The sequence below is a fragment of the Artemia franciscana genome, unplaced genomic scaffold (genome assembly GCF_032884065.1).
Source record: "Artemia franciscana unplaced genomic scaffold, ASM3288406v1 PGA_scaffold_1180, whole genome shotgun sequence".
NCBI lineage: Eukaryota > Metazoa > Arthropoda > Branchiopoda > Anostraca > Artemiidae > Artemia > Artemia franciscana.
The window spans coordinates 2,053,891-2,067,519 of NW_027062618.1; the positions used below are offsets into that span (position 1 = coordinate 2,053,891).

The window sequence follows — 13,629 nt, forward strand, 5'->3', positions numbered from 1 at the left end:
CGTAGTTTGAAACACATATATAAATCTATCTATATTCACAGGTGGGACACAGGGACACAACTACAATGGCACGTAACTAATATGGCGCGTAACGACTTACGCGCGCGGGGGGGCTTGGGGGGTGCGAAGCACCCCACCAACTAGGTGTTGGGGTGGCGCGAAGCCCCACCCCAACAGCTAGTATATATATATATATATATAAATATATATATATATATATATATATATATATATATATATATATATATATATATATATATATATATATATATATATATATATATATATATATATATATATATATATATATATATATATATATATATATATATATATATATATATATATATATATAAAAATAAGTTGTCTGTCCGTTACGCCAGATTATATCTTCTATATATATGAAAGAAAACAAACTAGAATGTAAAAACTGGAAATTGCATAAATATTTCGAAATATTTTGACAATAGATTAAAGTAATTCGAAAAAAGAAAAATGGTAAAAAACTAAAAAAAAACTGAAAATAAAAAACTAAAAAAAAATTAAAAATTAAAAAAATTAAAAAAAGAAAAAAAACTAAAAAGAAAAAACGTAAAAAAATAAAAAAGATAAAAAACTAAAAAAAAACTAAAAAAAGCTAAAGAACTAAAAAAAAAAAAAAAAAAAAACTGGGAATTGCACAAATATTTCAATATATTTTGACAATAGATTAAAGTAATTCGAAAACCTTAAAACAGATACCCAAAATTATTATAAATTGTTGGAGCTTTAGCATGCTTGGCACGTAAAGATTTTTCCAAGTGTCAATGTTAGAATGAACATTGACAAACTGAAGAAAACAAATCAATAAACAGAAGAAACTAAAAAAAAGAAAACTAAAAAAGAAAAAAACTAAGAAAAGAAAAAGCTAAAAAACAAAAAAAAAACAAAAAGGAAACTGTATCTATATAAATAAAAATAAGTTGTATATATGCATGTTTGTTTGTTTGTGGGTTTGCATTTGACGTCATTATAAGTATATAAGGCTTTGTATATGACGTCATTATAAGATGACACTACAGACCGTGACACCGGGACACAAACGACGACCGGGACACCGGGACAGAGAGAATATAATGACGGTAAGACTAAACTTGATGAAACTTATATATTTAAAATCAGCATTAAAATGCGATTCTTTTGATGTAGCTATTGATATCAAAATTCAATTTTTTAGAGTTTTGGTTACTATTGAGCCGGGTTGCTCCTTACTACAGTTCGTTACCACGAACTGTTTGATTCTCTGAAGCTTGGCTGGTTCTTTTGTTTTTAAACCATTCCTAAATGAGACGGATCGAGTTAGATATGCAAAAGCATATGCTCATAAAAAAAACATACAATCATACACCTACTAAACTAAGACTAAAATATGATAAGCCTAAGTCAAAACTAGGAAAAGCCTGCATAATTCAAGCATCCAGAGAAACCGGTCAGTTTTCTTTAGTATATCTTTGCCTTTATGGTAATATATGGCTCATTTTTCAGTTCTCACAATTATTTTCATCCGATTTGGGAAAATAAGCTCTATATATATATATATATATATATATACTATATATATATATATATATATATATATATATATATATATATATATATATATATACTAGCTGTTGGGGTGGCGCTTCGCGCAACCCCAACACCTAGTTGGTGGGGGCGCTTCACGCCCCCCCCAAGCCCCCCCGCGCGCGTAAGTCGTTACGCGCCATAATAGTTACGCGCCATTGTAGTTTTTAGTTTTTTTAGTTTTTTACCTTTTTTTAGTTTTTTTTAGTTTTTTTTAGTTTTTTAGCTTTTTTATTTTTTTTATTAGTTTTTAGTTTTTTTTGTAGTTTTTGCCTTTTTTTAGTTTTTTTAGTTTTTTAGCTTTTTTATTAGTTTTTAGTTTTTTTTTAGTTTTTGCCTTTTTTTAGTTTTTTTCTTTTTAGTTTTTTTGTAGTTTTTACCTTCTTTTTAGTTTTGTTAGTTTTTTTTTTTACTTATGTCCTGGTCGTCATTTATACTCCCTGTGTCCCGGTGCTTTGTTGATTGCTAATCGAACATTCCTTTTGTCCTGGTCGCTTTCTCTTTGAGTGTCGTCATTTATTTTATTCTTTTTTAGTTCTTTTAGTTTTTACCTTTTTTAGTTTTTTTTAGTTTTTTAGATGAAAATTTTTTTTAGTTTTTTCCTTTTTTTCTTTTTAGTTTTTTATTGGTTTTTACCTTTATTTTAGCTTATTTTTCAGTTTTTTCCTTTTTTTTAGTTTTTTTTATTTTTTATTTTTTTTAGTTTTTTACCTTTTTTTAGTTTTTTTAGTTTTTTTAGTTTTTTAGCTTTTTTACTTTTTTTATTAGTTTTTAGTTTTTTTTGTAGTTTTTGCCTTTTTTTAGTTTTTTCAGTTTTTTTTTTAGTTTTTTATTGTTTTTTACCTTTGTTTTAGCTTATTTTTCAGTTTTTTCCTTTTTTTTAGTTTTTTTTAGTTTTTAGTTTTTTTAGTTTTTTACCTTTTTTTAGTTTTTTTAGTTTTTTTAGTTTTTTTAGTTTTTTAGCTTTTTTATTTTTTTTATTAGTTTTTAGTTTTTTTTGTAGTTTTTGCCTTTTTTTAGTTTTTTTAGTTTTTTAGCTTTTTTATTAGTTTTTAGTTTTTTTTGTAGTTTTTGCCTTTTTTTAGTTTTTTTTAGTTTTTTAGCTTTTTTATTTTTTTTATTAGTTTTTAGTTTTTTTTTGTAGTTTTTGCCTTTTTTTAGTTTTTTCAGTTTTGACGTCACCTGATCCAGTTTTTTCAGGTGACGTCACCTGATCCACACATCCACAGACAGACAACTTATTTTTATATATATAGATATATATATATATATATATATATATATATATATATATATATATATATATATATATATATATATATATATATATATATATATATAGAGAATAATAATATGAATATAAGTGGTAAACAATAAATAAGACGAAAGATATAATACATACTAAAAACATTCTTCAATATGTATAATAACTCTATTTTTTTCGTAAATTCCCCAAAAAAACCATATAACTAGTGATATAAACCGAACTTTTATAATAGATTTGCTTTATTTTAGCTCATAATCACATGAGCCTACGCCACTCCCATATTAGTTAACATAGTAGCTACTAGCCCGGGAATAGCCTTTCCTCGAAGAAATTATATTTAAGGTCGTAAAAAAGAAGTTAAATAGAAAGAAAAATATATAAAATTATAAAGAACAAATAAAATGAAAGATAAAATAAAAAATAAATAGACAAAAAAGCAAAGGACTAGTGTATTTTTTTTTTAACAGATTCGGACATAAAAAAAAACTTTTATAATAAATTTGCTTGATTTTTAGCTCGTAATCATAAGCAACTATCCCACTCTTGTATCAGTTGAAAGAGTAGCTACTAGCTACTAACCTGGGAACAGCCTTTCCTTTGTATTCAAGGAAATTACAGTAAGGGTATGGCCATAAACGCGAAGATACCAGGGTAGGGCTTCTAAATAAACGACCTTGATGGCATCTGAAGCACGTGTATTTGTTATTTGAGTTACAACAGTGCCTCTTTCATTTCCGTGACCTAAAAAAGTTACACCAATAAATATAGAACTCTATCATGTGTTTATGGAGGTTAAAACTACACAATCGCAAATATTAGGTGCATAATGAAGCAAAGATAAATAAGTTAATGAATTAAAATAAATAGGTTAATTAATAGGTTAATAAATAGGTTAATAAAATAATAGGTTAATTAAAATAAATAAGTTCGTAAATTAAAAAATAGAAACAATTTAATGATTTTAGATAATTGATTAAATTTATTTAATCTATAACGCAATTCAAATTTAATTAATTAATTAAATTTGTACAAAATTTAAGCAAATGTTAAACACATCATTGCAAGGTCAAATAAATACCTGCTTTCTGGTCCTACGTGATACTGTTCATTTCTGATGTCAGGTGCTGAGCTTAACGCTATAATTTTCATCAAGATAACGCCCATTTTTTGAGGATGTACTCCCCTTTTTCTATATCAGCCAATATTAGGCTCGAAATTTTTAATAGGATTACTTTTACACTTAGTGCACATCAAGCTCTGCTCTCCGTTGGCTAGTACTGAAATCTTGTTGTAATAATCTTGTGTAAAAAAATCTTGTTCTATTAACAATGAATTAATTATTTGATGAATTTTACACATTTGGAATCACCAAAAAAATTTAATTTTTTGATGTATGTCTTCTTATTAAAAATCCTTCTTTAAGCTTCCATGACCAGTAGAGCGAGTCACCCTTTACTCATAATTCATAATGACGAACTGTTCAATCGTGGATTTAAGACGTGAATAGTGCGTTGTGCGGCAGGCAAATAATAATAGCCTATGTCATGAAATTTTTAATTTGATCTGTTATTTCCTGAAGTTGCTTGCCCTTCTACCTCGCTTGCCCTTACAAGCTTATTGCCTTTCTTGGCAGGCGAATGGCGAATAATGTTTGTTTTCTTTTCTTAATAAATGTATATCTCTTATATCTCATAAAAAGTTTTTCTACAATTTATCTGACTTGCCGAATTCCCCACAGCCCAACTTCTGAATAGTTCTCTGTCTAAGAACTGGCCTCAGACACTACGACCATATGTGCCACCTGAGGTACCCAGGCCATTAAGGAGGAACCACTAATCATCCCTCAGGCTTGTTACTGCAATAGTATCTTTACATTCCAGTTGAACGGAGGTATGCAGATTGTGTAAATCCTTCTGGTAGGACCGGCGCAATGTTTTCTAGGTTTTCCCCAGCTACGACTTCCTGGTGATTGTCAATGTAAAGGGGCTTTCGGGAGTTCATGGTCGTTCATACGGAGGATGTGTCCCAAACACATTCACCACCGTACTCTGGGGATGCCGGCCAGGATTGCCAACTTACAAACTTTTCGTGTGGAATGCATTCTTTTTTCCCTCAGAGGGGATACAGAAGAGTCAAAATCACTATTTTTGGGTGTCAGTCTTAATTCTCTTTAAATGTCAGTACTTGGCATATTTGTCGAAAGTGCATTTAACCCAAGGAACAGGGTTGTCAATTTAGACACTTTTCATGTTAAATGCACTCTTCTTCACCTCGGAGAGATTCTCACATCATTTCTCCGAGGAACTGGTTTTCCATCTTCTATGACTAGTAGATATTCAACATTTTGAGGTGGCAAGAGTTTTCAAAAGTACCTGTCTAAGAACTATCTTCATAGTGTCTACTCCAAAATTCAAAAAATAATTTTAACTACAAGCCTATCTGTATAACTGTTACTCGCCTAAATTTAACCCAATAAACATTCCCCAAACCCTTTGATTGTGCTTTTCAGAAATGAATAATAAAACTTCTTATCCGAAACGTCAACAATTTTCAGACTTCTGGAAATATACATAACAAAATTTGTATGCGACAACAATCAAAGCAAATAATTGACAAATGGATGACGGTAAACCTGAAAGGGCTTTCGCATCACCCCAACCTTAACCTAATTACTTTGCAAATATGATAATATTAAAAAAATCTAGGCCTTTTCCTGCCAATTGATAATCAATCTGAAAGTAATCTCTTTCTTCTAGAACAGTTCAAATTACTCAGTTTTGCCTTTTATTACGCATAACTACAGAATAGTTTTTTTTAAAAAGCTCTTTTCCCATAACTATTTCAAGATTTTGAAATATCCCCAACCAAAGGATTGTAGGACAAGTGTTAACCGCATTATCAATCATTTAGTTGTTAATAGCCTTTAATGTAGGATTGATAGGGCTCCAGACAAGTAAATACATGGCATGATTTGCAAGATGTCACGATGTTTCAGATTCGTCCTGTGATTGCCTGAAGTGTTCTTTGAATCTGTCTCAACCGATTTACCCCTCTCCCATCAACCCACAATAATTCTCTGCCAGAAAATCTTGGTTTAAAATGTCAATCATATATCACACCATTGTTGCGCCTTATATTTCTTATGGTTGTGTCCTTTGGTCTAATAATTTCTATGCAAATTTTAAAATATGCAGATCCTAAAAAATAAAACGGTACGTCTTCTTGGTAATTATGTAGAAAATGTGAATGATACCGCGTCATGTTTTAAGAAATTACGAGTGCTTAACATTGGTCAGATTCGAGATTATCAAGCTGCTGTTTTTAGCGTATCGATGTTGCAATGATGTATGTCCTCCAGTCTTTTTTCAAGTAAATCGCTCACTCCATGGGTATAAGACTAGAGAGGCAGATAATTTTATTGTTGAGTACCGATACACCACACGTGCAGCTTTCGGAATTAGGTATTTAGCTCCGGCTATTTGGAATGATATCCCAGCTGGCATTAGGGAGGCGGAACATATTGGGTCGTTTAAAGTAAAATAAAAAAAAACATTTATTGGGAGTGGAGAGATAATTTTATTATTATTATTATTATTGCCTTTATTTATGTATTGTTTATTTATTTATGTATAGTTTGCCTTTATTTATGTATATTCTGGTATTAAGGGGTAATTGAGTGAGAGTGTTTTTGTCCTTCTATAATTTTTTTTTTTTAATTAATTAGGTTAAGAATCAGAGGATTGGAACCGTCCAACATCAGGCTGTTTGAGCCTTCCCTGGGCGGTTGTGTGTATTTATAGTTTTTTGTAATTTAGTAGTTAAAATAAAGAGTTCATTCATTGTTTTGTTGTAACAGTCTGTGTTTTTACGATAAATGCATACAATCAAATTCCTAATGTGGAAAATTTTATTTTTGTACATTAGAATTCATGTGTTATTTACCAAAATTTCCCAAAATACTCTAATAATATTTTGAAATCCAAAAATCCTTGATTTAAAAAAACCGGCCACAAAAACGCAAGATAAAGAATTATCTAGCATTATTAAATCCCGAAAAGAATATCTAGAATGAAGTTAAGGCCCAATATCCCTGCCCACTTTGACTCATGATTATCATAGCTTATGCGAGTCACACAGTACGAGTTAATTGTAACATAGCTACAAATTTTCAAACTGTGATTCGAAAGAAGCCCGAAACGAATATTACCCCAAGGAACAGCCATTCCCTATACAAGTTCCAACTATAAAATTTTCAACATTTTTCACAATTTTACTATGAACTCGATAGCTGAGAAGCAGTTTCACCAATTTACTGAATAATATTTTTTTTTAAATTTGCAGTGCATTTTATAAAACGAACAATAAACGAACAAATGTTCTAATTTTATAAGAACAATAGGAAAATCTTGTCACAAGACGGCGGAATTCTATATTAGATAAATAAAAAAAAAAGTTTTTTAACTGCAAGTAGGGAGCGACATTAAAACTTAAACCGAATAGAAATTATTCTGTTTATGAAAGGGGTTGTCCCCTTATCAACGCTTCACTCTTTACGCTGAAGTTTGACTCTTTCTCACAACTCGACTTTGAAAAAAAAAGACATCCCCAAAGTCATAAATATTAGGTTTTTCGACTATAATGAATAAAATGGAAATTTCAAAATGTTGATCCAGTAGCTTTAGGAAAAAATGAGCATGGGAGGGGGCCTATGTGCCCTCCAATTTTTGGTCACTTAAAAAGGGCACTAGAACTTCTAATTTCCGTTAGAATGAACCCTCTTGCGACATTCTAGGACCACTGGGTCGATACGATCACCACTGGGGAAAAAAACAACAAATAAACAAGCATCCGTGATCTGTCTTCTGGGAAAAAATACAAAATTCCACACTTTTGTAGATAGGAGCTTGAAAATTCTACAGTAGGGTTCTCTGATACGCTGAATCTGATAGTGTGATTTTCGTTGAATTTCTATCACTGTCAAGGGGTGTTTCCCCCTATTTTCTAAAATAAGGCAAGATTTCACAGGCTCGTAACTTTTGATGGGTAAAACTAAACTTGATGAAACTTATATATTTAAAATCAGCATTAAAAATGCGATTCTTTTAATGAAACTATTGGTATCAAAATTCCATTTTTAGAGTTTCGATTACTATTGAGCCGGGTCGCTCTCTACTACAGTTCGTTACCACGAACTGTTTGAAAAAATATTTCGACCCTATGTCCAAGGGCCGCCCTCGGGAAAACATATAAAAGAAAAGAGACTTACAATCCCAGCATAATTACTTCAGCGAAGTTCAACCAGGACTCAAGTCTTAAGAGTCCTGGTTTGTTTTAAGGTAAGGAAAAAAGCATACAATAAATTACAAGAAAGAGCCAGAAATTTTTTTAAAAATACAATATTGAAATAATACTTTAATTTTTCTTTTTTAGATTAAACCAATTTTGGAAAAGACTGGGAAACCCGGTGTTTGGATCAAGGGGTTTTCTATATACATCTTTGTTTACTACACAAAGAATATCTGGCAGAGAATAAGCTGCTGAATTTGTACAGAATAAGAAAAGTGGACATTTTTTCAGGGATTAAAGTTCAATGTCTATTGCTTAGTATAAAAAATAAATGTAAAAAAAGTAGGAAGAACAATGAAAAATAAATTTAAGAAAGTATGAAAAATAAATGAAAAAAAAGTATGAAAAATTTATGAAAAGTAAATGTAAAAAAAGTATTAAAAATAAATGTAAAAAAATATGAGATTAATTATACCCACAAGAAATTGTATTAGGAGCAGTCTTGTTAGAAGTCGGAGTCTCGTTATAAAGGTATGTATGGTAGTAGTCTATAGTAGTCTATAGTATGTATGGTAGTAGTTCGCTCCTTACTTTCAGTTAGTAGGTAGTACTTTCAGTTACTTTCAGTTAGTGGTAGTAGTAGGTCGCTCCTTACTTTCAGTTAATAAAACTAGTTTTTTTTTATTTAATTCACTTTCTAAAGACGAAGTAGAACAAAAAAGAGCAGAACCTCTAGAATCTTTGGTTGACTTTTTGTCAACCAAATTTTTGTCAAATTTTGGAGAGGCTGAATAACGGTTACTCACTTTCTAAATATAAAGTAGAAAAAAGATGGCAAAACCTCTTGAATCTTTGGTGGACGATTAAAACGGGTTATTCTAGGTTCACAAAAAATCAATGTTTGTTTGTCATGGCTATTCAGTTGCCGACTTCTGTAATTTTATCGCTTAGTTAAAAATTTATAAATTTATAAAAAATTTATAAAAAAAATTGTTTTATTATTATTAAAAAAATTTATAATAAAAATTTATAAAATTAATTTAAAAAATAAATTTTTTAAAATAAAAAATTTAATTTTATAAATTTATAAAATTTATATTAAAATTTATTTGGGCAACTAGGTAATTTTTTCAGATTTTTTTTTCTACAGAATAGCAACCACCTCGCAAAGTGTACGATTTTTTCTTAATAACAGGAACTGTCATAGAAAGACAATCTTGCTTAAACTTGATAGCAATTAAAATTGTTCATTAATGCAATCAGCCTATTTTTCCTATCGTAGCTTCTTTTGTGCGAGCCTAGAGGGAGTTCTAAATGTTAAAATACCAAGGATAGTGAAAATAAAATTTGATTTTTTAATTGGTTGAGTGAAAAATTACACAACCACATAATTTCTTTGAAAAAATACCAAAAATGTTTAATCCAATTTTTAATTATAATTCAATGAAGCGCACCTTTAAGTGCAGTTATACAGTTTTGTGCATTAATGGGTGTCAAATTAGAAAAAAAAAACATCGGTAAAAAATCGGCGAAAAATTGGCAAAAAAACAAACAAGGCAAACAAGGCATGTCATCAAACACCTTGAGAAGAGGGAACCTTCCTTTGAAGATGTAGTTGTTTTTGGGAATGAACAGATTGTTTATGTTGGGATTTTTACCGACAAAAAAGCGTTGGCAAATTAAACTACTTAGACTACTTATTTATTTTCACGATTCGACACGGCAACACTGACAAAAGTGTGGTAATGCCTTAAAAACTTTGCAATTTTGAAATAACTAAAAGATAAATCTTCGAATATCGTGATTATCAGGCATGGACATACGTAAGACCGGTCCAGTACCACAAAATATTTTTATTTTAATGTCCTTGTTACTTCAGCGGTTCAGATTCTTCACAAAAGATGAGTTCAAAATTTTGTAGAGAATAGGAGTTACTACGCCATGCTCACTGCTGTACTCACCAGCAACAAATCGAGTCGCATACAATGGAGGGGGCGGAATGACACCGTAAACAATAGGCTTTTCATAAATGGCTCTGATATTCAAACGTCCGTCGTCAGTAGATTGTTGAACATCATAGACGGCAAAATATGACTTTAATCCGTTTCTAGTGCTGGACAAAACTTGAGTCTCTGGTAGCAATTGGAAGTGTCTTCCAGTCTGAAAACATATGAATCAATGGTAAATCAAGACACATCGGTCAAATGGTTTCTGAGCCAGTAAGAACGTTGTGGTTTTGCCATCATAGTAAGAGAATATTTGGAAGTACAATTGGGTATACCTAAGAGGCATGTATATATTAAACTAGATGCATGACTTCTAACGCACTTGGATTGTTTGAAGCTCCTCACTCCTCGCTAATGTTTCGTTTTATACGCTTGTCTTTTCCCCGTTTTTTTTTAGAAACAAATAAAAAGAGAACTGATGAGCGGTTAGCCATACCTTTTTCCAAAAAAAAAAACAACTTTAAATAGTTGTGTTTTTTTTTCTTTTTTTAAGTGGAGCATCTCTGTTTGAGGCACTGAAACTGCTTTTCAAGTACACCTCACCTTACTATAAATGATTGCTTGAAGAACTGGATTCGTCTTCACAATCTTAGCAACTTAATTGATATTTTTCTTGACTTTATATCAGCTACGCATCAAACAGTTCGTGGTGACGAACTGTAGTAAGGAGCGACCCGGCTCAATAGTAACCAAAAGTCTAAAAAATGAAATTTGGTACCAATAGCTACATCAAAAGAATTGCATTTTAATGCTGATTTTAAATATATATGTTTCATCAAGTTTAGTCTTACCCATCAAAAGTTACGAGCCTGAGAAAATTTGCGTTATTTTAGAAAATAGGGGGAAACGCCCCCTAAAAGTGATAGAATCTTAACAAAATCACGCCATCAGATTCAGCGTATCAGAGAACCCTACTGTAGAAGTTTCAAGCTCCTATCTACAAAAATGTGGAATTTTATATTTTTTGCCAGAAGGCAGATCACGGATGCGTGTTTATTTGTTTTTTTTTTTCCGCAGGGGTGATCGTATCGACCCAGTTGTCCTAGAATGTTGCGAGAGGGCTCATTCTGACGGAAATGAAAAGTTCTAGTGCCCTTTTTAAGTGACCAAAAAAATTGGAGGGCACCTAGGCCCCCTCCCACGCTAATTATTTTCCCAAAATCAACGGATCAAAATTCTGATATAGCCATTTTATTCAGCGTAGTCTGTTTTAAAATGTAGAGTTAAGAGAAAGAGTCAAACTTTAGCGTAAAGAGCGGGGCGTTGAGAAGGAAAAGCCCCTTTCATATACGGAGTAATTTCTGTTCGTTTCAAGTTTTAATGTCGCTCCTTACTTTCATTTAAAAAACTTGTTGTTTTTTTTATTTAATTTACTAGAAGTGGCGATGCTGCAGACTTAGTTCTTCTTTAAGCCTTTCTAAACGTTATGGGAACCATCGCCGCCATGTAGTTCATTTACTAGATATATCACGTTTTCTGCCAGCTGTTAGCACCACCAGAAAATTTCTTAGGTGAGGGACACTCCCTTATTCCTCTATCATTTTCAACACGATATTTACAAATTTTGAAAATGCAAACCCAATTAATAAAAAAATCAACATTTCATATCAACAACGAATGCCACTAAGAAATTTACCAGGATAGGGCGAAGAAAAGTCAAGAGCTACTAAGAGCTTTGCTTTAATTAACATTTAAATTGAAATATTTATCAATATCCTATTTGCTACTTTCTTTTGATTAGCTCCACAGTTTCTCGGTTCAGTGTGGGTCTTCTGTGCTTTATTTTTTAGCTGACACAAAGTTTTTTTTTACCAATTTCTGGATTTTATCAAAAAACAACCCATAAATCTCCTCGAGTAACCCATCGTTTCGACAATATCCTCCCCACCTGCAAGAAGACATCCTCCAAGAAGACATTAGGTCTTCTTGTATCACAGGAAGGGAGAGCATTGTCTCTCCGAAATCAAGATATCGGTTTTATGTTGAAAGACCCATTTTAGTATATTTATACATAAGATACATTACATGACATATTTATACATTCTCTTCCATAAGAAGCAGCAGATTCTTGTAGAGAACTTCAACTTGTTGATTTTGGTGTAGTTTTACTACTTTTACGTTTCAAGTCTTTCGGTTTTTCGTCGAACATTTGTTGGATTCCATTCATGCCTGGGAGGTGCATTGGCGTTCCGAGAGGTAGGCCAAATGGATTAAGAGCTCCCATACCCAAAGAACTATAAAACAAAGCCAGATTACTCATTGGTTACGAGTTTAAGTCGGCAACTAATGGTGATCCTCGAAAAGGCTCCCACTAGAGGAGCCTTTCTTTCATCTTTTCCTCCAGCCTCAGTACGAAAGTAAAACAGTTCAAAATAGGGATGATACCTTTTTATTGACAGTGAATAGATATAAAATTATTTAACTGGATATTTCGAACACATATACAGTGTTCATCATCAGCAGTAAAACTCTGATGAAAGTGTTTTACTGCTGATGATGAGTATATATGTTCGAAATATCCAGTTAAATAATTTTATATCTATTCACTGTCAATAAAAAGGTATCATCCCTATTTTGAACTGTTTTACTTTCGTCATGGAAAGGCAGTGTGGTCTTCGAAGTTAACCAGCCTCAGTACTTTCACATCATTGCTTATTTCTGGGAAACCGTATAACCTCAGCAAATTCTTCATAGATATAAATGAGAAAGCAACTTGAAAGAGCTAATATTTAGAGAAAAGAAGGGCCTCAAAACACTATCTAAATGCAGACTCCCTTCCAAATAAACTTGAGGAACTGAAGCATCTAAATTCTCTTGAAACCCCACATATTGCTGGAAGTGTAGAAGTTAAACCCCAAAATACCCATCACCCAATCACACTCCCGAATTTTCAATTCCAGCCGACACAAATTCTCTCACAAATTTATGAGCATTGCAGACCAAATACTACTAGCATTATACTGGGTGATTTCGACTACCCATTGATTGATTGGGATGCACAATATACACAAGAATCAATTGGATCACCATCCCAAAAAAAATTCTAAAAGCAATAAATGACCAGTATCTAGACCAGCTTGTAAAGCAGCCAACTCGAAATCGGGGAAAAGACAAACCAACAACAGTTGATCTGGCTTGATCTCCGGAACAATCGCTCAGAAATACAAATAGTTAGAGTTGAGGCGCCTCTCGGCAAGTAGGTTCATGCTACTATTGCTGTTGAATTGAAATCTGAAGCAAAACAAAAATACAACAATGAAAATAAACTTAATCGTCATAAAGCAGACTACAAATCAATGCGTGAGGATCTGAGCAAAGTGGATTGGCCTAAAGAAACTAAAAATCTTGAGACGGCGGTGGAGATTCATAGGCTATTCTGTGATAAAATCCAGGAATTGGTAAGAAACTAAACTTTGTGCCAGCTAAAATAAAGCACAAAAGACCCACACTGAACCGAGAAACTGT

At 31.8% G+C, this 13,629-nt stretch overlaps 1 protein-coding gene across 1 annotated transcript in view; it reads right to left on the reverse strand.

Moving 5' to 3' along the window:
• Nucleotides 1-13,629, reverse strand: part of LOC136041227 (GPI transamidase component PIG-T-like) — a 62,358-nt gene that overhangs the window by 19,138 nt on the left and 29,591 nt on the right. The window contains exons 6-7 of the mRNA XM_065725805.1: nucleotides 10,120-10,318; nucleotides 3,452-3,613 (exon numbers count right to left, since the gene is read on the reverse strand). Coding sequence (XP_065581877.1) covers nucleotides 3,452-3,613; nucleotides 10,120-10,318 — 361 coding nt within the window. The remainder of the gene's footprint in view (nucleotides 1-3,451; nucleotides 3,614-10,119; nucleotides 10,319-13,629) is intronic.